Genomic DNA, 26033 nt, shown 5'->3' on the forward strand with positions numbered 1-26033 from the left:
GCGGCAAGCCGGAAATGGTTCAGCACTGGCCTTGTTAAACTCTCCAACTGCCGGTACTGCCGTAACAAACCGGTTAAGTCCCGGAATTGGACCAGTACATTCATGTTTATTGGGTTTATCTTTGTGAATTTGTAGAACCAAGATATCGCAAGGAAAATTGCACACACTGAGAAAATTGAAAGCGAGACAATTTTAAGTAATCGGGCACAACTTATTTCTTCAACCACAGAAATCCACTGCTTCTCTGGCTGTCACCCAAACCCTGCCTTTTTATCATGAGAGTGGGGTATAAATGATGTTTATCTCAAACAAGGCGTATCCCGTGACCTTGTTAGAATTCCAGACTAGAAGTCAATTTACAGAGTTAACACAATTACCATTGTTTCCACCTTGCTTCAGAAATAACAAATATTAACTTCAATATTTGTTGTCTTGTAATGTCATCTTGCCAAACCTCTCCCAAGAACATTTCACAATGCCAGACTATGACTAAGTTATGGGCATATCGGAAACACAAATATCGCTAGTTTGTAAAGACCAATCACATGACACAAAATGTTTGTGGGTCAAAATGTTTGGTCATTCACTTGTTTTTATTTATTTATTTATTTATTTGATTGGTGTTTTACGCCGTACTCAAGAATATTTCACTTCTACGCGACGGCGGCCAGCATTATGGTGGGTGGAAACCGGGAAGAGCCCGGGGGAAACCCACGACCATCCACAGGTTGCTGCAAGACCTTCCCACATCCAACCGGAGAGGACGCCAGCATGAGCTGGACTTGAAACTCACAGCGACCGCATTGGGGAGAGACTCCTGGGTCATTATGCTGTGCTAGCGCGCTAACCAACTGAGCCACGGAGGCTTGTTTTCAAGAGCTCAGAATAAAAATAATTACCTCAAGTTGAGCCCATATCATCTCAAAGATTACTTTCTATCATGTAAATATTCATAATTCCAGACACAATTATCCACTTGTTGTTTTACAATAATATAAATAAAATTTAACATATTTCACATCTCCAAATCCTTTTGGACGACCTCAATTTTAGTCAAGGTCATCAATCTGAAGAGCTCAAAATATAACCATTTTGACCCCTATAATAATAACGGTGAGTAACATTACATGAATGGCTAGAGTAGGATGGCGACACTGACATTTCTGCATAATAGTAAGGGTCCTAAAAGTGTGGCACTTACTTTCCCATTTTCCCGTCCTAATAGTAAGGGTTCTGAAAGTTTGGCGCTTACTTTCCCCTTTTCCTGTCCTAATAGTAAGGGTCTTAAAAGTTTGGCAGTTACTCTCCCGTTTTCCCGTCCTAATAGTAAGGGTTCTGAAAGTTTGGCACTTACTTTTCAGTTTTCCTGTCCTAATACTAAGGGTCTTAAAAGTTTGGCGCTTACTTTCCAGTTTTCCCGTCCTAATAGTAAGGGTTCTGAAAGTTTGGCGCTTACTTTCCCCTTTTCCTGTCCTAATAGTAAGGGTCTTAAAAGTTTGGCAGTTACTCTCCCGTTTTCCCGTCCTAATAGTAAGGGTTCTGAAAGTTTGGCACTTACTTTTCAGTTTTCCTGTCCTAATACTAAGGGTCTTAAAAGTTTGGCGCTTACTTTCCAGTTTTCCCGTCCTAATAGTAAGGGTTCTGAAAGTTTGGCACTTACTTTTCAGTTTTCCTGTCCTAATACTAAGGGTCTTAAAAGTTTGGCGCTTACTTTCCAGTTTTCCCGTCCTAATAGTAAGGGTTCTCAAAGTTTGGCACTTACTTTTCAGTTTTCCTGTCCTAATACTAAGGGTCTTAAAACTTTGGCGCTTACTTTCCAGTTTTCCCATCTTAATAGTAAAGGTCCTAAAAGTGTGGCACTTACTTTCACGTTTTCCCGTCCTAATAGTAAGGGTCTTAAAAGTTTGGCAGTTACTTTCCAGTTTTCCCGTCCTAATAGTAAGGGTTCTCAAAGTTTGGCACTTACTTTCCAGTTTTCCCGTCCTAATACTAAGGGTCTTAAAAGTTTGGCAGTTACTTTCCAGTTTTCCTGTCCTAATACTAAGGGTCTTAAAAGTTTGGCGCTTACTTTCCAGTTTTCCCGTCCTAATAGTAAAGGTCCTAAAAGTTTGGCACTTACTTTCCAGTTTTCCCGTCCTAATAGTAAAGGTCCTACAAGTTTGGCACTTACTTTCCAGTTTTCCTGTCCTAATACTAAGGGTCTTAAAAGTTTGGCCCTTACTTTCCAGTTTTCCCGTCCTAATAGTAAAGGTCCTACAAGTTTGGCACTTACTTTCCAGTTTTCCCGTCCTAATAGTAAGGGTCTTAAAAGTTTGGCACTTACTTTCCAGTTTTCCCGTCCTAATACTAAGGGTCCTAAATGTTTGGGGCTTACTTTCCCGTTTTCCTGTCCGATTACTAAGGGTCCTAAAAGTTTGGCGCTTACTTTCCCGTTTTCCTGTCCTAATAGTAAGGGTCTTAAAAGTTTGGCAGTTACTCTCCCGTTTTCCCGTCCTAATAGTAAGGGTCCTAAAAGTTTGGCACTTACTTTCCCGTTTTCCTGTCCTAATACTAAGGGTCTTAAAAGTTTGGCACTTACTTTCCAGTTTTCCCGTCCTAATAGAAAGGGTCCTAAAAGTTTGGCGCTTACTTTCCAGTTTTCCCGTCCTAATAGTAAGGGTTCTGAAAGTTTGGCACTTACTTTTCAGTTCTCCCGTCCTAATAGTAAGGGTCTTAAAAGTTTGGCAGTTACTTTCCAGTTCTCCCGTCCTAATAGTAAGGGTCCTACAAGTTTGGCGCTTACTTTCCCATTTTCCCGTCCTAATAGTAAGGGTCCTTAAAGTTTGGCACTTAGTTTCCCATTTTCCCGTCCTAATAGTAAGGGTCCTACAAGTTTGGCGCTTACTTTCCCATTTTCCCGTCCTAATAGTAAGGGTCCTACAAGTTTGGCACTTACTTTCCAGTTTTCCTGTCCTAATACTAAGGGTCTTAAAAGATTGGTGCTTACTTTCCAGTTTTCCCGTCCTAATAGTAAAGGTCCTACAAGTTTGGCACTTACTTTCCAGTTTTCCCGTCCTAATACTAAGGGTCTTAAAAGTTTGGCAGTTACTCTCCCGTTTTCCCATCCTAATACTAAGGGTCTTAAAAGTTTGGCACTTACTTTCCAGTTTTCCCGTCCTAATAGTAAGGGTCCTAAAAGTTTGGCGCTTACTTTCCAGTTTTCCCGTCCTAATAGTAAGGGTTCTGAAAGTTTGGCGCTTACTTTCCAGTTCTCCCGTCCTAATAGTAAGGGTCTTAAAAGTTTGGCAGTTACTTTCCAGTTTTCCCGTCCTAATAGTAAGGGTCCTTAAAGTTTGGCGTTTACTTTCCCATTTTCCCATCCTAATAGTGAGGGTCCTAAAAGTATGGTACTTACTTTCTCATTTTCCCATCCTAATAGTAAGGGTCTTAAAAGTTTGGCACTTACTTTCCAGTTTTCCCGTCCTAATAGTAAGGGTCCTTAAAGTTTGGCGCTTACTTTCCCATTTTCCCATCCTAATAGTAAGGGTCCTAAAAGTTTGGCACTTACTTTCCCATTTTCCCATCCTAATAGTAAGGGTTCTCAAAGTTTGGCACTTACTTTCCTGTTTTCCCGTCCTAATACTAAGGGTCTTAAAAGTTTGGCAGTTACTTTCCCATTTTCCCATCCTAATAGTAAGGGTCCTAAAAGTTTGGTGCTTACTTTCCAGTTTTCCCGTCCTAATAGTAAAGGTCCTACAAGTTTGGCACTTACTTTCCAGTTTTCCCGTCCTAATACTAAGGGTCTTAAAAGTTTGGCAGTTACTCTCCCGTTTTCCCATCCTAATACTAAGGGCCTTAAAAGTTTGGCACTTACTTTCCAGTTTTCCCGTCCTAATAGTAAGGGTCCTAAAAGTTTGGCGCTTACTTTCCAGTTTTCCCGTCCTAATAGTAAGGGTTCTGAAAGTTTGGCACTTACTTTCCAGTTCTCCCGTCCTAATAGTAAGGGTCTTAAAAGTTTGGCAGTTACTTTCCAGTTTTCCCGTCCTAATAGTAAGGGTCCTTAAAGTTTGGCGCTTACTTTCCCATTTTCCCATCCTAGTAGTGAGGGTCCTAAAAGTATGGTACTTACTTTCCCATTTTCCCATCCTAATAGTAAGGGTCTTAAAAGTTTGGCACTTACTTTCCAGTTTTCCCGTCCTAATAGTGAGGGTCTTAAAAGTTTGGCGCTTACTCTCCCGTTTTCCCGTCCTAATAGTAAGGGTCCTAAAAGTTTAGCACTTACTTTCCTGTTTTCCCGTCCCACAATTTGACAGATTTGTCAAAGGAAGCGCTGGCTATAAGACGCGTGTCAGGAGAAAACAAAACCTCGTTGATCAACTGTGCATGACCAGTCATTCGGGCGATGGGCTTCTTCTCTTCCTCAGGTTGCCACAGAAACAGTGTGAAGTCATCTGACCCAGATACAAGTCGCTCAGGCCCGTTGTTCTAAAAAAAAAAAAACAGAAATTTTTCAATGGAGTTTGAACTCCAACCTCACACAATAGTAGTGCCAACTGAATGAAACTCAAACCAAAATCGGATACCAGCAAGAGTTTGACATGACATATAAGATATTATATCTGGCCCACCAGCCAGCCAAAAGACTCCCCTAATCTATAGGGAAGATTCTGCTGTGCAATTTGGCCACCGACCCAACAAGACTTCATCACTCAGAGGTCAATTTCTGTTTAGCAATCGGGTCCACCCACCAGCCAGACTTCATTGATCGGGTCAACCAGCCAGTGAGACTTCAATCAGTCTGCGACTAGAGTTGGCCATGTGATCTGGCAAACCAGCCTTCCTCAATGTGTAGAAGATATTTTGTTATGCAATCTAACACCCATCTAGCCCCAAACTTCCCCAATTATAAACCAGATTTTACTAACCAATCTGGTTAACCAGCTACCTGAGCCTGACCTTCAATAATCAGAGGAGACATTTGCTATACAATCTGGCTAACCAGAAAGTCAGCCAGATTTTCATAATCAGAGACCAGGTTTTCCATTACAATCTGGTCGACAAAACTTCACAAACTTCTGTAGCGTAGATTTTTCTAAGCAATCTGGTTAACCATTCAGCCATCCAACCCTCCAGCCATCCAACCATCAGCCAGCCAGCCAGCCATCCAACCATTTATCCATCCAACCATCCAGGTAGACCAGATTACAGATCAGATTTTGTTCCTAATTTGGCCAAAAACTCTAAAATACAAATTACAAATAATTCTCACCTTAGCATTATTGTATCTTTCTAGCGCTTTCTGTGCCAATTCCTCATCTGTGGATGGGAAAAAAACATCACAATAAATTATTTATTTCATTGTTGTTTAACACTATACCCAAGTAATTGGCATAAACCATCAACCTCTGGCAAGTTACTAATAAGCCTTTCCACATGCTCGTCTAAATGTTCATGTAAATGATTAAATAGCTTTTAATTTATTTGACTTGTGTTTTATGCCATACTCCACAATATTTCACTTATACAACAACTGCCAGCATTATGGTGTGAAGAAACCAGGCATCGCCAAGGGGAAACCCACAATCATCCACAGGTTGCTGACAGACCTTGCACATACCAAGTGGAAGCCAGCATGATCACATTGGTGAGAGGCTCTTGTGTCATTGTGCTATGTTAACAGGCTAACCACTAGGCATAAATTTTATGGGAGGTGGAATCTGCAGTACCTGAGGTAAACCACTGACCTCTGGCGAATTATTGGTGAACTTATAACTTACGTAACGTACAGATATGCACCCGCTATAGTAGGCAAATATGTGGTCTACAATGAACGTAAGACAGCAAAATCAGGAACACAAGTGTCAGTGAGAGCTGGGGGAAACTGCTTATTCCTTCTCCAAGGCCTGCGTTTACCTGGTGTGTCCTAGAAACAGAAAGGTAAGCGTCTGCACCTCTCAGCCCCAACGCTTCCCTGACCAAATCCCAGAATTACGAAGCGGTCTTAGACTCAAGTCAAACTTTCAATTATTAATTTTGGTATGTTCCTTTCTGTCATGTAGCTGAAATGTGTTTTACAATAACTTACCCACAACTTATGTTGTCATGCAATATTTTTACCTTGTTACAAAAGAAATAACAATTTTAAAGTGATCTGAAAATTTGATTTAAGTCTAAAAATCACTTTGTGATCCCTGGGTCAGTAGGTCAATACTATTGACAACTTCTTATATGCACATATGTTACTACCCAAATTTTTCAGCTTTTTTGCATATGAAAGAGCAATGACTACCCACAGGTAGCTGACAGACCTTCCCACGTACGACGAAATTGTTGTGAAAAAAGTATTCATTTCTAAAGGCAAATAAATGTAATAAAATATTAACTTTCGATGCTGAAACATACACAATCCTCCCTCCTAACAAAGGTGAAAACACCTTTCTCAGATCAAAAGAACTATCAGAATTGGGGAATAATGTAAAACTATAATTGTCATGGGCAAACCTTTTACATCATTTACCATATACATGTTTAAAACAACTAGAGGTGAAAGTGTCAACAAGGAATTCAAAAAAAGAAACAACAGTACTCAGGAATTAGCAGGATTACCTGCATTATGACAGTAACGGGACGATTACAGTTGCTGGATTAGGCTCCTGGTCAGAGTGTTCATTAAGTACTGGTGTGGTATTTCCCCCAAAGTTTAGCTTTTTACACCTGACACATTCTACCTCAGTCTCATAGATCCATTTACCTTTTAGGGTCACTTAAAGACGTGTTTTTTTTGTATGCATAATATCTTTAATATCAGAAAATCTCAAGTTTTGGAATCGAAAGTGTCATTTTAAGGCCTTTATCTGCTTCAGAAAGTCCATTTTGACATACTAAACTTTAGGTGAGTTACAGTAAGCCCCTGGCTGGTACATATATGTACAGGCCTTGTTCCCTATTAAAGCCAGGTTTAAATCCTCTTATCTGGTTTCAACCCTAGTTGTTAAATATAGTTCTCACCGTATTATGATACTCACCTGATAACAATGCTAGAATACTGGCATCGAAACATTGTGTATACTACATAAGAAGTACTGTATTTAACCAATATTTCGCCCCTCGCCCCCCCCCCCCCCCCCCCCCCAAAAAAATTGCAGTTTTAAAGTCAAATAACTATTACTTATGGTTAAAAACTTACATTTTTTCCCAATATTTCCAGTATTTAACCAATATTCCCCCCCCCCCCCAAAAAAAAAACAAACCCCATAACTCCTTTCCAAGACCAGCAGAGCTCTCAGAAATAAAAGGAATTAGCAACTTCAGTCATGGATGATATTTAATTACCTGTAAGTAATTGCCTTCTGCTTCTGTTACGTCATAATAACTAAAAACTCCACCAACAAATCTTTAACAAAATTAAAGAGTTAGTTTCCTTCTTTTTATAAGGTGTCCACATGTTACCTGACCCGCTGCGGAGTTTGGCTGGTCACATGACCTCTAATGACCTATCGATTGGGTAGATATTTGTCAAGCTTTATCACAAACTCCACCCAATCTCTGGGCAGAAGACACTAATGTGATAATGTATCAGTGTAAACAACTCTGACAGGAGAAAAAAAAAACCCTGAGTATATATTACTGTTTGTGTCAAAGGTCATGGGGCATGCTCAAATGCGGTCACACCCAATATACATGTTCTAGTACTTGTACTAAAGAAGACTTAGTAAGCCTCTACTGAAGTGATGTTAAAATGTTTGGAGAGAAATTACTATAGATTTAAAAGGTGAAAACAAAGGTGTATACTGTATTACATGATAAAAAAATGAAGGACATTTTGTCATGGTTATTAATGGCTTAGTGATGTAAATTATCTGTATTGGTGAAACACACCTGAGCTCCCCTCCCTCCCCCCCCCTCCCACTGTGATATCCCCACAAAGATAAAGACCAGCTTTATGTCCTCCCACACTTGTGAAGAGGGAAAAAATGTCTAGTACGTGTGAGCATATAAAAAAAGAGAGAAGGGAATAGTTGGTACTTAAAAAATTTCATTGACATCAAAAGCTTGAGAGTTAAAAAGACAAATGAACAAACAATGTAATAGTGCACTTAAGCTTGGTCAATGTAGGGCGTATATTGACTGCAATGGGTTAAATACAGGGTCAGCCTAAGGTGAAGTGTAAACAAAGCCGACAGGGCCAGCTATACTTCCTTTTCACGGGGACTACAGACCGATTATCTAAGTAGGTTAAGAGTGCTGGCGTTGTTGTTGGAAACCTCGCCAGTTGCGTACACAGGTAACAAGTGAAATGATCGTGTGCGAGCTCGAAGCAGGTGTGGATGACAAATCTTGATAGTAGACGCAAATATTTCTGGCCTCATCTTTGCTGACAACATCTGAAGATTACGCAGACTTTTGTAAGCAGCAGCTACGTACATATTTATACATCTGTACTGATGTTGACATGTTGACAAAAGGGACTAGAGAGATCTATGCTTGTTGAAAAGATCCTCAAGAATCCAATGGTGGCATGCCTTCCACAAAAGTTGGTCAAGCGAACAGTGCCGTAGAAAATTCTAGTGGATCAAACATGGCGAGCAACAGCATGGAAATGACACCTGGGAACTCCAGAAGTTCCGTCAAACCTGCTTCAGCGAGTAAGTCATCACGTGAACTTAAGAGAAGATCGACTTTAAGTGAGGAATACTGCTTTGGACATTGCGGAAAACTCCACCAGAAACTCTGGTTTAAAATTGCCATGTTTTTGTTCTTGTCCCTCTTGAACATATCAGATCTGTCCAGTGATTGGCTGCTTTACAACGACGTCGCGTTCACACAGAAGGGTCTTGTGTTCGGCCCCCCGCAGCAGGACATCATCACGGCACTTCTAGTATTCTCCATCATAGGCTCCGTCACGTTTCTGCTGGAGTCTGTCAATCTCGGTCTCGAAGTTTTCAAAAACAAGGGGTTTATGGATGTTGATGTCGCCTCCGCAATTAACATTTGGCTAGAGGATATTCCTCAGGTGGCCATTAACCTGACGATTGCTGCCTGTCGCGAATCAGAAATCAGCTATTTCCAACTGGTCAAAGCGGCTGTGGTTATTATAGGGGTCATCATACGCCTCATTCTGACTTTGATTCGTTACTGTAGCAAAAAATACCTGGCTGAAGTCTATCAGCACACTGCAGAATCGTGCCGTCATGTGACCACAAGAGCGTTCCTTGTGATTGGTTTACTGCTGATGTGCACAGGATCTGTTGCTGTGTTCGTTTTCACGCAAACTTATCGTTCTGCTGATGGGAAAATTACTTTCGAGGTCCCGGAAACTGTCCTTCAAGGTAAATACGACGACCATCGCTATTTCGACAATGTCAGCATGTATTTCCATCATCCGTCCTTCGATACCAGCAAAGATTCCGCCTCGGATAATCTCAACTGGATAAGAATAGCCACTGTGTACAATGTTCGTAATGCTACCAGCAATGACACGTTTCTTCGCTACTCTCACACTGACCTCTCTGCGGAAACGACCTTCATCATGATTGCAGACAACATTGAAGACCGCGGAAACCTGGCAACCAGAGAATGCTATGACCTTCAAAGAGCGACTGACCTCCTGACTCCAGTAAGTTGTCCGGCAATCCCTGACAATGCCACCTTCACCCAAATCGTGTTTCGCCTACACTACCTCCCTGCACAGCGTCTCCTCAGGTTTGGCGACATCCACTTCAACGTGCGCATACGCTACCCTAACGGGACATTTGAAAATGAAGCCCAGTTTGTCGACACGATCCAAGGGAAAAGGTCCTCAGCCAATCGCATCTTTGGCGTGATTCATTATTACAAGACCATTCCTGATGTCACTAGCGACACCCATGTACACAGTACGGCCTCTAGGGGGAACTTTTCATTTTATCAGAACTCTGCACACCTCATCGACATCAACCAGGTATGGAAAACAGGGTTTATCGGCTGCAAAGCCACAGGAAGTCTCGCTCCAAATCTCAAGAAAGACATTCTCATTGGGGATCAATGGTTTTTTTAATCACCATTATCTAATATGAGGAAAAACAGAGTTCATGGGACATTTTGAATTTTTTTACAGAACAGTTAGGATGTGATTTTTAAGCATAATTTTCAAAAAATGTCCAAAGAGTTGACAAGACAATCATTTATTCTTTTCTTAATTTACATACCTTTTTTATTCACATATTCTTTTACAATTTTTGAATTGGTTGGCTGGTCCTATAACACAAGAATATATTTTTTTTTAACTTTTGTAGGACCTCCTTTTAAAAAGAAATGATTGTAACAATATTCATTGATTGTTTCTACATGAATGATTATAGCTTTGCACCATATTGGCAATATACATGTAACAGCCGTATTATGGCAAGTAAGTGTTTCTGAGTCACGTGCCCAGGAAGCTGCTATCAAATATCAACATGGGTATAAATTATGGTAATTGTAAATAACTATATCTCTAATCTCTTTGACATTTTATGGCTAATCAGAAGGTTTCATTGGATTAAAGTCAAGTTGTTCCAATGGGACAGTTCCAGGTTTCATTGGATTAGAGTAAAGTTGTTCCAATGGACATTTCCAGGTTTTATTGGATTAAAGTAAAGTTGTTCCAATGGACATTTCCAGGTTTCATTGGATTAAAGTAAAGTTGTTCCAATGGACATTTCCAGGTTTCATTGGATTAAAGTGAAGTTGTTCCAATGGACATTTCCAGGTTTCACTGGATTAAGTAAAGTTGTTCCAATGGACATTTCCAGGTATCACTGGATTAAGGTAAAGTTGTTCCAATGGACATTTCCAGCTAAAATAGTGGGGTGCTTCAAAAATATTTTATCTCCAGTGAACTTTTGGAGCAATATAAAAAATTTACCTTTTCTAGAACACAAAACATCATCCTCTTTGAATTTTTTGACTTGAGTTAGTCAACATATTGAATCTTTTTTTTGAGACATATTTACTGCAAACACAATTGGTGAGATTTAGATCGAGGATAAATTGATCTCAGCATTAAAAAAAATCATTTTTATGCCATTCACCAAAAAAAAAGCTGTTTCCCCACTTTTGGTATATACCCTAACTGACCTCAAATTTCACCTGCTAAAGTGCATTTTTATAGGCAATTAAATGTCACAAAATATTAGTTTTGGTGCACAAACTTACAATTTTCCTCAAAAATATCATCTCAAGTTGCAAGCAAACCTAAAAACACCTTTCTAAAATCAACAGAACCCCTCAGGATCGGGAAAATTGGGTTGGTTAGTCATAAAGGAAATTTATGCTCACTTCAGGTACATCCAAAAGTTCCATCTTTGCTAAATTCCCCGTGCGCTTCCTGTTTTATAAAAGGCTTAACAACATATACAAATCTACCAACAATGGCGTTTTGCAAATGTACAAATGTTGAGGCTAATAAGAAGAGAAACTGAAAATGGTTATTTTATAAAACAGATACTATTCTTGCCTCCTTCCCTAGAGATTTTACTTTTAAAGATTTCCCATCTTGCAACCTGAAACTATGCATCATGTTTATATTATGTTAAGTTGACAAAAGTCTCAAATACTTAATGGTCTCATCCTCTTTTCAAGCACATAGCTTTTACTTATCTTATATTTATTGTCCTTGCTCCCTTAATAACTTATCATACTGTGAACAACAATCATTACTGCAGGTTACAATTTGTCTCAGGCATTACTGGACTATCAGCAAGAACTGACTGGCAAAGGGATGCATCAGTTAGCCTTGTCAGAGAAAGGCAGCCATTACAACATAATACTTTTTAAAAAGAAAGTGATATACAAATGATATTTTGTGAGTCTGACAATGAAAATCTTCAGCTTTTTCCACGTATAAGCACTTTTTTCCAGTGGAATTTTTTGCATGCAATTATTATGAAAATGTTAAAATGATTTGTTTGTGTTGCTAAAGATGTAAGCGTCATAAAACTGTGCAAATTATTTCTCTACACCACAATGGTTCTCTCAAAATGTTTCAAAACAGCGCAGAGGTGGTTGAAAAGGTAAAATAATTAGGGTAATACGTAATATATGCAGTATTAAGCCAGACTAAAGTTTCTATGCTGACACACTATGACTGACATCATCACTACTGCACAACAAGCAAGCCTGTAGACAACCAAACCCCTAACCAATAATTTATGAGTTAGGGCTTTAATATTTACCCCAGTGCATTCTGATTGGTATGACGTGTGTTACAGTATCACTACACTCCTAGGACATAAGCATGCCAAAGGCACACCACAAGCAAACCAGGGGTGTGCTTACCCTAATTCCTCAGTGCAATTTTTGTCGATTTTCATTTTGATTTTGGAGACAAAACTAGATTGGCCAATTTCAGGTCTTTAAACACAAAAAGTTTAATTTTCACAATCTAAAAAGATAAATGCCTTCATACTTATGCTCCACAAAACACTTTGCACACATGTGAAAAGGGGGAAGAATTACAGTACTACTGGATGGCACCCAGATAACTTTAGGTCAGGCTTGTACTGTGTTTACAGCCTGAATTAGCGATATTTAAACATACGTACAATAGGCTATTTTGTCTTTTACATATGGACAACACGAATACAAATACAGTATGGGTATGTACAGTAAGAAGTACATGTATGGAGAGTAGGTATTATGTATATAAAAGCGCACAGACAAAAACAGTATACATGTATGTATATTTATGTACAATATAAAGATATATGTTTGTTTGTATAGCATGTACAGTACAGCCAGATCCTAACCATCGATCCTAACCATCGATCCTACGCCCATTGTGGTTGGATGGTCTGTGTCTCATACGCCCACTATGTGCTGACCACTGCTGGGCCCTGATCAAACACGCCTTCATGCTCCGCCTACCATCGGCGAAGGGTCAGCCCAAGGTCTGTGCATGGTGGAGCCATGGTCAGCATATCACTTTTATGACATTCATTCACTTGCTGGAGTTTGATGTAATGACATCGGACGTACACTGTAGGCCGTGTATTATCCGCGCAACTTTCTCTACTAATTTTCAGAGCTTTGTTACCCATTTTGAACATAACACATGCACAGACGAGGCTGATATTTTTGTGAAAGGTAATTATTTGGGCTATTCTAAAGTAACAGCAAAAATTGGATTGGAATTGCACTAATAGATTTTTTTGTACCAGTTCCAAAAATGTCTCGTTTTGATATTTCCTTTCTTTGCTGTATTTTCATAATTTATGCATGGATAGGTACAGGACTATTCTCAAAATATGTAATACATTTTATACCTTGATTTTATGCAAAATTCAAAATGCATATATATATATATACATATATATATATATATATATATATATATATTATATATATATATACATATATATATATATATATATATATATATATATATATACATTATATATATATATATATATACATATATATATATATGCCTGGGGCTTACATTTCACCATGGTTGTATAGGGCCGTCATGTACAGCAATGTATTACATATACATATATTTGACAGCACATAACTCTGCCATAAATGTCTCTAAGTAGGCTTGTTAATTTAATAATTAGTGAAGTAATTTATATTAAAACAAAATGTCATATACTCGAGACGCCCGGTACAAACCTGAAACCCCTGTAATCACGAGAATGGTATATATTGGTGGTGGATCAAAACAGTTGGGGTCCCGAACGGTAAACTGTTAAAACACGAATTCTGTGCAAAATTTGTGTGCAAGTAAATAAGATGCAAGCCATCATATGACAGACATGACTGTTTACAGGAAATTAGTCCGTATTTAGCGTTAAAACATTTGATGATCATAAGCCAACGGTCTGCTGATTGTCGGCCGAGGGTCCCCGTATGACGGCGGAAGGATTGTGTCATGGTACGCGTAGGAAGGTGCATGGTTGGCGTATCGTACGCTGACCCACGGGCCGACCGTCATCGTATCCTCCAGCCACAATGGGCGTAGGATTGATGGGTTAGGATCCGGCTGTACTGTATGTATATAAAAGTATACAGACAAAACAGTACAATATGTATTTTATGTACAGTAAGATGTATGTTTTTATGTATTATGCGTACAGTAAGATGTATGTTTGTATGTATTACATAAAAGTATACAGACAAAAACAGTACTGTATGTAGTTTATGTACAGTAAGATGTATGTTTGTATGTATCACATAAAAGTATACAGACAAAAACAGTACTATATGTAGTTTATGTACAGTAAGATGTATTTTAGTATGTATTACATAAAAGTACAGAGACAAAAACAGTACTATATGTATTTTATGTACAGTAAGATGTATGTTTGTATGTATTACGCGTACGTATATAAAGGTATACAGACAAAAACAGCACTATACGTATTTTATGTACAGTAAGATGTATGTTTTTATGTATTAGATAAAGTATACAGGCAAAAACAGTACTATATGTATTTTATGTATGTCGTATGTATTAAAAAGTATAGAGACAAAAACAGTACTATATGTATTTTATGAACAGTAAGATGTATGTTTGTATGTATTACATAAAAGTATAGAGATAAAACAGTACTATATGTAGTTTATGTACAGCAAGATGTATGTTTGTAGACAGTATATGTATCTTACAGTAAGATGCAGCATGGAATGTATGACTGTACGTATTATGTATATAGAGAAAGAAATATAGACGTCATTTATTTTATGCACAGTAAAAGGTATTTATACAAACCTTATAAAGGTAGGGATTATAAAGGTTTGTATTAAAGGCTTTGTAAATAACATGGTTTCTGTCTTTTACGAGATTAATGACAACAAACCTGTTCAATTTATAAATTCACGAATTTCTCCAAAAATTGTGCATGCAAGATTTTCAAAAAAAAAAAACAGAAAAAAATCTGTATATGAGAGTACTAGTTTAATTTTATATATTTATATATGTACTTTATAAACAAATTAACCAGTCAAGTGCAAGCCATAATTATGTTTAACAACACAAACACAGGTAAGGAAATTACCAAAATACGGTAACTGGAAAAGGATGGTGAATTCAAATGACAAGTATTTCATATCTTCCTTATTTTTGTATCCAGATATATGTCTATGTTTAAATTATTAACTTAGAATAAATATGTGTATTATATGTATATTTTCAACCTTGTCTGAAAGTTGTTTAATTTATAGATGTAAATAGTGCTGTCACCATCTCAATACTTTGAAAGAGCATTCAACAGACAATGAGGGTGAAAAATCCAAAAATTCCCTGCCAGGATTGAACTCCCATTTAGTTTATTTATTTATTTATTTGATTGGTGTTTTACGCCGTACTCAAGACTATTTCACTTATACGACGGTGGCCAGCATTATGGTGGGAAGAAACGGTCACAGCCCAGGGGAAACCCACGACCTTCCGCAGGTTGCTGGCAGACCTTCCCACGTACGGACGGAGAGGAAGCCAGCATGAACTGGACTTGAACTCACAGCGACCGCATTAGTGAGAGGCTCCTGGGTCATTACGCTGCGCTAGCGCGCTAACTGACTGAGCCACGGAGGCCCCCCTCTCATTTTGTGTTCCTGCAGTCAAAAATAACTTGAAAACCATTGCTAAATACATTTTTTTATAAACAAATTTAAACAGGCTATACTGGAGATTCAGGGCAAAAAAAATCCATATTCAGTATTTAAAACAAATTTTTTGTATTTTCAAAGAATAACTGAAATTATATTTTTAAAAAGATTGTAAAGTTTGAAAAAATTATAATGTGACCCGCTTAATAAATTTTAAGATATTCTTACCGATTTTGAATGGTAACATAGAGGAAAGTGATATTTTGTGAAAGATAAGTGTTTGGTTTATTCTAAAATAATAGCAAAAATTTGATTGGACTTGTACTGATTGATTTTTTTGCCAAAAATGTCCAGAATACCCTCTTTAAGATCTGCAACCGAAACAAGAAAAACATGATTTATGTACAGTTACAAGTTGGGACATATGTACATTTCAAAAATCCAACCCACAAGAACAGCCTCCCCAACAACTACAACACCCTCCTCCTTGTCACAGTTAATAAAAGCACACTTACCCGAATCTGCACAATCTTGTGGTACTAAGCTGGCTTTGGCAGGTTCAAATGCCCCAGTCCTTAGTGCGTAATCCGTGCTCAGTGCCATTGTGTTCACCCAGTGACCGTGACCTTGTAATGTGCGACATAACACTCCCTGAAATCAGCAAAGATTGAACAACTAGGAATGAATGAAAGATTGAATGACTGGGGTTTAATGTCCTATTAAAAACTGACGACGACGAGTCATTAGGTTTATTTTTTTATATGATTGGTGTTTAATGCCGTACTCAAGAATATTTGACTTATAATGCAGCCAGCATTATGGTGGGAGACAGTCCCAGACCAAATCAAACCAATAATAAATAAAATTGCAGAGGCATCACAACTTACATCATCAGGCCTCCAAACTTTGACAGTGCGGTCCTGAGAGGCTGTGTACAGTAAGTTAGCCCCGCCCCACCTTACACAGGACACTGACTGAAGGTGACCCGATAAGGTCAGGCAACACTGACATAACACTGTGTCCCAGATCTTTACTGTGGAATCCTGAATAATAATAATAATAAAAAATATCACTGATTCTTCAACTTATTATTCAACCTTTACACATAAAACTCTAAAAGCAATTTATCCTCTTAAATCATACGAACACTTGACAAAATACAAGGCTGTAAAAAAATATCTGGTTAAAAGTGAAATTAAAGTGAAACAAAACGAAAACTTACTGGGAAAGAAACATTAAAATGAAAATAGACCATTCAAAATTGTATTCAAAAACATCTTCAACAATTTTGTTTAGACGTTCATTTCACCAGATTAAATGTGGCCAAATGTTTGAGTTGTCATGTGGGGCTTTAAGGGTCATATTGCTAATGTATGCTGTCAATGATGTCACAATGCAATTTCTCCACCCATCCCTAAAACAGTAATTTAATGTCAGGTTTGCATTTTCCTGAACAGGCACAAATCACACGGGCAAAGTTCATACAAATTTTATTCAGACCTTCCAAAAATACGAAAATAAAAGAACAAAGACTCAATGGTATATCCCTGGTATCTACAATCTTAAATCTGGTCCACAAAGCACACCTGACAGTTAAGGCCACAACAATTGAAACTGTTGTTTGGACTAACCCAGGAATATTTCCTGTTGACACATTTTCATTATCAGGAAGCCTTAAAAACCAGGAAATTCATCCTCAAAAAAGGTAGATTTTCACTTTTATTTTTCATTCCATTTTGGGATATTTTAGTGTTGGCTTGCCTGTAAAACACAAAATACAACTGGTACCATTTGCTTCGTAATTCATAAATGTTTTGATACTGGTATACCTTTAAAAGAAGGAAGAAGGCTTGTTGTGATTCATTGTAGTCCCCTCTCCCTTGTGTTTGTCATCCAACTTGACTTAAAACACCCATAATTATTTGGTGGATTGGGAAAAAAATTAATGTACACAAAATTACACCCAAATAGAAGTTTTATGTGTAAATCTCCTACCTTTGATGAACTTGCCAAATATCTACATTCTGGATCTCTGAAAACAAAAAGACCAAGCAAAAAATCAAAGCATACTTGTAAAAACCTACCTTTTAATTAGGCTCCTTTCACCTTAAATTCTAAACACCTGCTTACATCTAACACTTAATCATCAAAGTAAAACAGAACCAATGCTGATTAGCCCTTTGTGTGAGGCAAGATTATGTCCAGGCTGATTAACCAACCAATCAGCCAGGGAATAATACTAAACCACGCCCTTCTGGCCCCTAACCATTCACAGTTACATGTAACCTTGACATGACGAGAATACTAAACCACGCCCCTCTGCCCCCGAATCATTCACAGTTACATGTAACCTTGACATGATGAGAATACTAAACCACGCCCCTCTGCCCCCTAACCATTCACAGTTACATGTAACCTTGACATGACGAGAATACTAAACCACGCCCCTCTGGCCCCTAACCATTCACAGTTACATGTAACCTTGACGTCACAAGAATACTAAACCACGCCCCTCTGCCCCCTAACCATTCACAGTTACATGTAACCTTGACATGACGAGAATACTAAACCACGCTCCTCTGCCCCTAACCATTCACAGTTACATGTAACCTTGACGTCACAAGAATACTAAATCACGCCCTTCTGGCCCCTAACCATTTACAGTTACATGTAACCTTGACATGATGAGAATACTAAACCCTGCCCCTCTGGCCCCTAACCATTTACAGTTACATGTAACCTTGACGTGACGAGTGAGTGAGTGAGTGCTTGGGGTTTAACGTCGTACTCAACAATTTTTCAGTCATATGACGATGAAGGAATCTTTAGGGTGCATGTACGTGTAACGTGCCTCCTTGTAGCAGGACGGATTTCCACCGCTCTTTTATTTAGTGCTGCTTCACTGAGACGACTTACCGAAGGCAAGTAAGCCGCCCTGCCCGAGCCATTATACTGATACGGGTCAACCAGTCGTTGCATTATCCCCTTCATGCTGAACGCCAAGCGAGGAAGTTACAACTTCCTCTTTTAAAGTCTTAGGTGTGACTCGATCAAGGATTGATCCTGGATCTACCGGTCCCGAAGCGGACGCTCTACCAACTGTGCAATCCGGGCCGGCCCTTGACGTGACGAGAAGACTAAACCACGCCCCTCTGGCCCTTAACCATTCACAGTTACATGTAACCTTGACGTCACAAGAATACTAAACGATGCCCCTCTGCCCCCTAACCATTTACAGTTACATGTAACCTTGACATGATGAGAATACTAAACCACGCCCCTCAGGCCCCTAACCATTCACAGTTACATGTAACCTTGACATGACGAGAATACTAAACCACGCCCCTCTGGCCCCTAACCATTCACAGTTACATGTAACCTTGACGTGACGAGAATACTAAACCACGCCCCTCTGCCCCCTAACCATTTACAGTTACATGTAACCTTGACGTGACCAGAATACTAAACCTTGCCCCTCTGACCCCTAACCATTCACAGTTACATGTAACCTTAACGTGACCAGAATACTAAACCATGCCCTATGCCCGCTAACCATTCACAGTTACATGTAACCATGCCCCTCTGCCCCCTAACCATTCACAGTTACATGTAACCTTGACATGGCGAGAATGCTAAACCACACCCCTCAGGCCCCTAACCATTCATAGTTATATGTAACCTTGACATGACGAGAATACTAAACCATGCCCCTCTGGCCCCTAACCATTTAAAGTTACATGTAACCTTGACATGACAAGAATACTAAACCACGCCCCTCTGCCTCCTAACCATTCACAGTTACATGTAACCTTGACATGACGAGAATACTAAACCATGCCCCTCTGGCCCCTAACCATTTACAGTTACATGTAACCTTGACATGACGATAATACTAAACCACGCCCCTCTGCCCCCTAACCATTCACAGTTACATGTAACCCTGACATGACGAGAATACTAAACCACGCCCCTCTGCCCCCTAACCATTCACAGTTACATGTAACCTTGACATGACGAGAATACTAAACCATGCCCCTCTGGCCCCTAACCATTCACAGTTACATGTAACCCTGACATGACGAGAATACTAAACCACGCCCCTCTGCCCCCTAACCATTCACAGTTACATGTAACCTTGACGTGACAAGAATACTAAATCACGCCCCTCTAGCCCCTAACCATTTACAGTTACATGTAACCTTGACATGACGAGAATACTAAACCACGTCCCTCTGCCCCCTAACCATTCACAGTTACATGTAACCTTGACATGACAAGAATGCTAAACCACACCCCTCTGGCCCCTAACCATTCACATTTACACATAACCTTGATGTGACAAGAATACTAAACCACGCCCCTCTGGCGCCTAACTATTCACAGTTACATGTAACCTTGACATGACGAGAATACTAAACCATGTCCCTCTGGCCCCTAACCATTTACAGTTACATGTAACCTTGACGTGACGAGAATACTAAACCACGCCCCTCTGCCCCCTAACCATTCACAGTTACATGTAACCCTGACATGACGAGAATACTAAACCACGCCCCTCTGCCCCCTAACCATTCACAGTTACATGTAACCTTGACGTGACAAGAATACTAAATCACGCCCCTCTAGCCCCTAACCATTTACAGTTACATGTAACCTTGACATGACGAGAATACTAAACCACGCCCCTCTGCCCCCTAACCATTCACAGTTACATGTAACCTTGACATGACAAGAATACTAAACCACACCCCTCTGGCCCCTAACCATTCACATTTACACATAACCTTGATGTGACAAGAATACTAAACCACGCCCCTCTGGCGCCTAACTATTCACAGTTACATGTAACTTTGACGTGACGAGAATACCAAACCACGCCCCTCTGCCCCCTAACCATTCACAGTTACATGTAACCTTGACATGACGAGAATACTAAACCACACCCCTCTGGCCCCTAACCATTTAAAGTTACATGTAACCTTGACATGACCAGAATACCAAACCACGCTCCTCTGCCCCCTAACCATTCACAGTTACATGTAACCTTGACTTGACGAGAATACTAAACCACACCCCTCTGCCCCCTAACCATTTACAGTTACATGTAACCTTGATGTGACAAGAATACTAAACCACACCCCTCTGGCCCCTAACCATTCACAGTTACATGTAACCTTGACATGACGAGAATACTAAACCACGCCCCTCTGGCCCCTAACCATTCACAGTTACATGTAGCCTTGACATGACAAGAATACTAAACCATGCCCCTCTGGCCCCTAACCATTCACAGTTACATGTAACCTTGACGTGACGAGAATACTAAACCACGCCCCTCTGGCCCCTAACCATTCACAGTTACATGTAACCTTGACATGACAAGAATACTAAACCACGCCCGTCTGCCCCCTAACCATTCACAGTTACTTGTAACCTTGACATGATGAGAATACTAAACCACGCCCCTCTGGCCCCTAACAATTCACAGTTACATGTAACCTTGACATGACAAGAATACTAAACCACGCCCCTCTGCCCCCTAACCATTCACAGTTACATGTAACCTTGACATGACGAGAATACTAAACCACACCCCTCTGGCCCCTAACCATTCACAGTTACATGTAACCTTGACATGACGAGAATACTACACCACACCCCTCTGGCTCCTAACCATTCACATTCACATGTAACCTTGATGTGACAGGAATACTAAACCACGCCCCTCTGGCCCCTAACCATTCACAGTTACATGTAACCTTGACATGACGAGAATACTAAACCACGCCCCTCTGGCCCCTAACCATTCACAGTTACATGTAACCTTGACATGACAAGAATACTAAATCCTGCCCCTCTGGCCCCTAACCATTCACAGTTACATGTAACATTGATGTGACGAGAATTGGCTGCATTATCACTGCACCACTGATTACTCTATAACTGCAAAGGCATGCTGGCTTCCTCTCAGGCAGTATGTGGAAAGGTCTGCCAACAACCTGCGGATGGTCGTGGGTTTCCCTAACAGCAAGGAATGCAGTGTTATCACCCTCTTCATTTCTTCCTTTTTGTTTTTCAATGTGCTCTTTTCAGCCTGCACTCACTCCATATGGTCCAGCCTAAGTCTACAACTTCTTGGGGAGCATTCAGCGCAGGTAACTCTTACAGTGTCATTTTATACATAGGGGAGGTAATTCCCCCTATTGAAATGCATTTGAATATAAGGATAATAACAATTAATAACACCCTCTTTTTGGGGAAAACCAGCAATCAAGTGCCACTGGCCTAATGTTTTCTGATTGGCTGATCAATTCTGAGCAAGACAAACACTTTAACCTATGTTCTCCTATCTTCTCTCTCAACCAATCACTACTGATTCCGATTACCTTAGCTATAATCACATTGGTAATTTATATATTAAACTTACAGATGTAGTGGTTTCCAGCAAAGCCATGTAATCCACTGTTTGTGCCCTGTCATTGTTTTGCCTAACTGTTTGCCTGTCAACGGGTCCCACAGGTTTATCTGGAAAAAATGTCACAAACAGAAAATGCCAGAAAGACAGTGGGAAGGAACAATTAGGCCACATTAATTTAAATTGCTGCTTCTAAATAATCTAAATATATCTAAATAATCACAAATTCCTTCCATGACTAACTTGCCAATTTGTCCTGATTCTAAGAGTTGCGTAGATGTTAGAAAGGTGTTTTGAGATTTGCTTGGAACATGGGATGATATTCTATTGGAAAATTGTAAGTTTCAGCACCAAAAACAATTTTTTGTGACATTTATTTGCCTCTAAAAATGCACTTTTATGGGCAAAATTTTAGGTCAAATCTTTTTTCAATGTTGGAACTTCAAAAAAAAGAAACCATACAAAAACAAAACCCCAATGGAATGCCAGAAGAACAATTTGAAGACTAGCAGACATTTAACAGTTTACCAATCGTCAACCATTATGGATGCTCTGTATCAATACCAATTCCAAAACTATGTTCAACGCAAAGCAGGATAGAGATAAGAAATCCATAACTACCTTTTCATGTGACTTACATTTTCAGACCTTTTTAAATAAAAACTCCAGACAACTATTTGAATTCTAAGATGGACAAATTCTACAGAGTGAGAGTGGCACTTTTGGGATATGAATATTAATAATCTTAAAAGCGGTCTTAATCCAAGGCAAATAAAGTTGATCCAACATCATACAGACAACAGACAAGGTACACATCACCTTGGGGACATACTAGGCAGATGTAACTTGTAGGGTCAAACATTTCTGCTGGCGCTGACCGCAATACCTGCAGTGTAACAGCAGACACAATAGGCAGATTTTTCTGTTGGTTGTGTGGTCAACAATGTATGTCACGTGATCTAATAAATCATGTCACACAAACAAAATGGCAAAGGTCAACAGAATTTCGTGGTGTTTGATTGGTTGTCTTAATGACAGAAATTCGTTGGAGTGGACACACTACACAGAGTAAAATCGCCTGGTATCTGACATGTTTGATAGATGTGAATTTTGAAGCAGAGCAGATTGCCTGACAAATACCATAATCACTGGCACGAACTCACTAAACAGAACTCACTAGGTAAAATATGCCTATACTGGGCAAAATCAGACTGTTCCAGGAAGAGGACGTCTTACCTGACTATTTTTACAACCGGAGGCGAGTTTCCTTCCATTTGGTGACCAGGCGATGCACAACACCCAATGTTTATGAGCTGTCAAAATAAACATTTAATATATTCAATATTTATTAAAGGCAATGAAAACACTAAAATAAAGTATTCATCAGATGAAAGACCATTAAACACTCTCCAGGAAAATAGTTTGATTTATTTTATTAGAAATTCTCTACGCAACTAAAATGCATTTAAAACACAGGATTCTATAGTTGTTTGTTGGGACCCAATGGGTATCAGTGACATCACATCAATATTTTTGGCTTGAAATAGTTCATTCCAAGGTCTATTGCTGAATACACTCATAGCCCTAATGAGTGAGTGAGTGAGTGAGTGCTTGGAGTTTAACGTTGTACTTGTGTGTGTCAATCTATGATTGTCGCAATCTATGTGTGTCACGTGGCAAAAAGCCAAAATGACATCCCTTGTCCCAATATGGTCTGAAAAAGCCACAGTAGAATCCAAAGTTTTAAATGTATTTTACTAGGTTGAAAACTATTTTAAAAAATAAATCAAACCATTTTCCCGGACACTATTTAATGATCTTTCATCTCACATGTACTTGTTACATGTCTTTTGATTTAAAATAATTTCGTATTTTCCTCTCTGTTTATAGTTATATCACAGATTCAAGATTGACTGACTGACTGAATACTGTTTAATTTCATACTCATGGAAAGTTTTCAGTTAAATGTACACAATGGCTGATGGACGGGTGGAGGAAATCGGAATGCCCGTGAAAAAAACCACTGCCATTTGCGCAATTACCGAAGAAAATCTAGTTTATTGACACACAAACTAACATGCAGTGATTGCCATTTGCCAAACGATACAACTGTTATACCTTTTAATCAAAGTTAAACTGTGTAGATATTTTGTGGTTTTCAAATTTGCTCCTACGCCGTACCTTTACACACATATTGTGGTGTTTCCGTGTTCAAATCCCAGAACCTCACAGTTGTGTCCCCTGACCCCGATGCCATGTACCTGAAAAAATTATCACAATGATTACATTGACACAGACATTGAGTATCTGACCACACCATTCTCAGCTGTCACTCTTAAGAGCACAACTTTGCCAGCATACACAACTTAACTTAAACAGTGACATATTACATACAAGAACAAAGGAGTTCTCTGCTTTGACCAAACTCTTCCCTGATTAGGTATTAAAAAGGAACTAAAGAATCTTACACACTGAAAACAAATAGTCCCTTATTCTGTATTATTATATACCTTCTGTGTTTGACCATCTTTTTGACGCTGTGGCGATCATGCTGCATATTTCATACTGCACATCACCATTAGCAACGACATACATCTACTCAGTTTTAAAATGTTATATGAGGTGTTTTTCACATGATAAATACACTATATTTACTCTATACAAATTAAGGACACTAAAAAGAGAATGATTTGGAGAGAAATGTGAATGTCACCAAAAAAAAAAATTTCATTTGTAATCTCAGAGTTATCTCCCCTGCTCTCCATGACAACTCAACAGATGATTGATATTTTCTCTGGTGTTTTGCATTGTACTTTTTAACAATATTTCCGACACAATGTCTCTAATAGAGAGTGAGAAGATATAACAGTTCTGTCCTCCAGCCCAATGTCTCTGACAGGGAGTGAAGTACAGCAGCTCTCTAGCCTAAAACTTTAGGTCTCTAACACAGAGAATCTGACTCGCCTTGTACTTTTTAACAATATTTCCGACACAATGTCTCTAATAGACAGTGAGAAGATATAACAGTTCTGTCCTCCAACCCAATGTCTCTGACAGGGAGTGAAGTACAGCAGCTCTCTAGCCTAAAACTTTAGGTCTCTAACACAGAGAATCTGACTCGCCTTGTACTTTTTAACAATATTTCCGACACAATGTCTCTAATAGAGAGTGAGAAGATATAACAGTTCTATCCTCCAACCCAATGTCTCTGACAGGGAGTGAAGTACAGCAGCTCTCTAGCCTAAAACTTTAGGTCTCTAACACAGAGAATCTGACTCGCCTTGTACTTTTTAACAATATTTCCGACACAATGTCTCTAATAGAGAGTGAGAAGATATAACAGTTCTATCCTCCAACCCAATGTCTCTGACAGGGAGTGAAGTACAGCAGCTCTCTAGCCTAAAACTTTAGGTCTCTAACACAGAGAATCTGACTCGCCTTGTACTTTTTAACAATATTTCCGACACAATGTCTCTAATAGACAGTGAGAAGATATAACAGTTCTATCCTCCAACCCAATGCCTCTGACAGGGAGTGAAGTACAGCAGCTCTCTAGCCTCAAAGTTTATGTCTCTAACAGAGAGAATCTGACTCGCCTTGTACTTTTTAACAATATTTCCGACACAATGTCTCTAATAGACAGTGAGAAGATATAACAGTTCTATCCTCCAACCCAATGTCTCTGACAGGGAGTGAAGTACAGCAGCTCTCTAGCCTCAAACTTTAGGTCTCTAACAGAGAGAATCTGACTCGCCTTGTACTTTTTAACAATATTTCCGACACAATGTCTCTAATAGACAGTGAGAAGATATAACAGTTCTATCCTCCAACCCAATGTCTCTGACAGGGAGTGAAGTACAGCAGCTCTCTAGCCTCAAACTTTAGGTCTCTAACAGAGAGAATCTGACTCGCCTTGTACTTTTTAACAATATTTCCGACACAATGTCTCTAATAGACAGTGAGAAGATATAACAGTTCTATCCTCCAACCCAATGTCTCTGACAGGGAGTGAAGTACAGCAGCTCTCTAGCCTCAAAGTTTATGTCTCTAACAGAGAGAATCTGACTCGCCT

At 39.2% G+C, this 26033-nt stretch overlaps 2 protein-coding genes across 2 annotated transcripts in view; one reads left to right on the forward strand and one right to left on the reverse strand.

Moving 5' to 3' along the window:
- Window positions 1-26033, reverse strand: part of LOC135476371 (notchless protein homolog 1-like) — a 62096-nt gene that overhangs the window by 31023 nt on the left and 5040 nt on the right. The window contains exons 4-11 of the mRNA XM_064756371.1: window positions 24143-24222; window positions 23198-23274; window positions 21974-22071; window positions 17542-17578; window positions 16434-16589; window positions 16062-16197; window positions 5249-5295; window positions 4262-4464 (exon numbers count right to left, since the gene is read on the reverse strand). Of these exons, the coding sequence (XP_064612441.1) occupies window positions 4262-4464; window positions 5249-5295; window positions 16062-16197; window positions 16434-16589; window positions 17542-17578; window positions 21974-22071; window positions 23198-23274; window positions 24143-24222 (834 nt within the window). The remainder of the gene's footprint in view (window positions 1-4261; window positions 4465-5248; window positions 5296-16061; window positions 16198-16433; window positions 16590-17541; window positions 17579-21973; window positions 22072-23197; window positions 23275-24142; window positions 24223-26033) is intronic.
- Window positions 8220-13252, forward strand: LOC135476585 (uncharacterized). The gene has a single exon (XM_064756658.1). The coding sequence runs from the start codon at window positions 8498-8500 to the stop codon at window positions 10013-10015; it is 1518 nt and encodes a 505-aa protein (XP_064612728.1). The 5' UTR covers window positions 8220-8497; the 3' UTR covers window positions 10016-13252.

This window comes from Liolophura sinensis, chromosome 10 (assembly GCF_032854445.1).
Source record: "Liolophura sinensis isolate JHLJ2023 chromosome 10, CUHK_Ljap_v2, whole genome shotgun sequence".
Classification (NCBI taxonomy): Eukaryota; Metazoa; Mollusca; class Polyplacophora; order Chitonida; family Chitonidae; genus Liolophura; species Liolophura sinensis.

What these genes read in the sequence shown, in the direction of transcription:
- LOC135476585 (XM_064756658.1), top strand. Translation starts at nt 8,498, where the DNA reads ATGCCTTCCACAAAAGTTGGTCAAGCGAACAGTGCCGTAGAAAATTCT.